Source organism: Trachymyrmex septentrionalis, unplaced genomic scaffold, assembly GCF_001594115.1.
Source record: "Trachymyrmex septentrionalis isolate Tsep2-gDNA-1 unplaced genomic scaffold, Tsep1.0 scaffold288, whole genome shotgun sequence".
In the NCBI taxonomy this organism is placed as follows: Eukaryota; Metazoa; Arthropoda; class Insecta; order Hymenoptera; family Formicidae; genus Trachymyrmex; species Trachymyrmex septentrionalis.
The window spans coordinates 142,265-144,409 of record NW_017305449.1 but is presented as its reverse complement, the minus strand read 5'-3'; the positions used below and the strand labels follow the sequence as shown (position 1 = coordinate 144,409).

General features: G+C 32.2%; 1 protein-coding gene across 1 annotated transcript; it reads left to right on the top strand.

Moving 5' to 3' along the window:
- The first annotated feature begins 542 nt into the window (after positions 1-542).
- On the top strand, positions 543-1,073 carry LOC108749271. Its single transcript, XM_018487851.1, has one exon. The coding sequence runs from the start codon at positions 543-545 to the stop codon at positions 1,071-1,073; it is 531 nt and encodes a 176-aa protein (XP_018343353.1).
- Positions 1,074-2,145: the final 1,072 nt, after the last annotated feature.

Sequence of the window (2,145 nt, the reverse complement as noted above, 5' to 3'; positions counted from 1 at the left end):
CACTATGGGTCATCTCTTGCTGGAGCACCATGGGTCATATACTAACAGGAGTTTAGAACAATTTGCGTAACTGCAGAACTGTATATGCATAAAAAATTATGTAATCGTATTTTACACGTGTCTTTATGATAAACATGTAATTAGATAAATCTCTTTATACGAGTACATATGGTTATGTATAGACTATTCAAATTTGTCTGAATAGATTAGATCAGGTTAAGTTTTCGTGATGAAATTGGGCAATACAAATTCTTTTATATTCTTCCAGAAAACGATAAAAATGGTTAGGAAATATAAAAGAAGGTCGTCTAAGGGTACATATGAGGAAACCGATATGAAAAAAGCAATTGATTTGCTTGCTAAAGGAGGTAGCATTAGAACAGTAGCTAATCGATGCGGTGTTAAAAGAGAAACTCTAAGACGCAAGATTAAAATTATAAAGTCACCTGGTGTGGAATTCGAACTTACATCAAACTAGCCATCAAGAAGTTTTTACTGATTCAAGAAAATTCAATGCTGATTATTTAAAAATGTGCTGCAAAATGTTCTATGGATTGACAACAAAAGACTGCCGTAAACTAGAACACGAAATTGCTGTTGCTAATGAAATTAAGTGTCCTGCGTCGTGGATTGAGAAAAAAATAGCAGGTGAGGACTGGTTGTTAGGATTTTTTAAGAGACACCTAAATTTGTCACTTCGATCTCCGGAAGGATGTAGTTTGGCTCGAGCTACGGCATTTAATCGTCATCATGTAGAGGCCTTTTTCGATAACTGTCAAACATTATTAAAAAAAGAGCCGCGACTTGGAGATCCGTCAAAAATTTATAATTTAGATGAAACTAAAACTACAACAGTTCAAAATAGTGGAAAAATAATAGCTGAAAAAAGTTCCAAAGCTGTATGTAAAGTAACAAGTACGGAAAAAGGATTTCTCGTTACAACATGTTGTATTATCCGTGCTGATGGAAATTATTTATCACCTGTTCTGATATTTCTTCGGGTCAATTTCCGCGATCACATGATGATTGGTGCTCCGCATAATTCTTTGGATTTGGCAACTCCATCAGGCTGAATGAATACTCAACTCTTTGTTCAAACAATGCAACATTTTATAAAATTTTCATACAAAGGACCCATCATTTTTTATTTATGATAACCATGAGAGTTACATAAGTTTAGACGTCTTCGAGTTAGCAAAAGCAAATGGTGTTCACATTTTGACACTACCTCCGCATTTAACACATCGAATGCGACCCTTTGATGTTGGCCTATACAGTCCATTCCAAAAGTTTTACAATACTGCTATCGATTCATGGATGATGAGTCATCCAGGGAAAACTGTATCAATTTATGAAATAGCTGGATTTGTCGACACAGCTCTGCCATCTGCTATGATACCAAATAATATCATTAATGCTTTTAAAAAGACTGACATTTTTTCTTCTGCAACTCACATGCATTCAGGGATGATGATTTTCTCCCGAGTTTAGTTTCAGGACGGCCCCATGCAATAGATGTGTCTACAGAGGAAATGGACAATGTAACAAGTTTATTATCTTCTCCATGTAACGAATGTTGTAGTATATCGTGACTAATCATGTGTTATTAAAGTATCTTTACCTAGGTATTATTTCTTAAATATTTTTAATCATTTATCAATATCTTATAAAATCAACATTTTATAAAATATTTTTTTAAATAATAAAGACAGAATTAGTAGTGAATAAGAAAGAAGTAGCAGATCAGATCTCGAAGCAATTTAGAAGTTCTGCAGATATCAAAGGTTATTCTAAAACAGAACATCGCTCAAGCACTACAAAAAACGTAGGCAGCAGGGTAGCAGCAAAATTTTAACTGCTTCTCCAGAAAAAAAAATCTTATAGAAACGAATGAAAGATAAGAAAAAAAGGATAAGAAGATTTCTAAGAGAAGATAAAAAAGATTAAGATTTTACAAAAAGATATTGAGATATTATTTCGTTAAGAAATATTATTTATTTAAGAGATATTATTTCTTTAAGATTATTTGTTTGAGATTCGTTTAACTTTAATGATTAAATACATCATTTTTGAACTTCATTTATAAAATAAATCATTCTTTGAATTTCATTTATTAAATAAAGCTACTTCTTCTATGTGATCCAT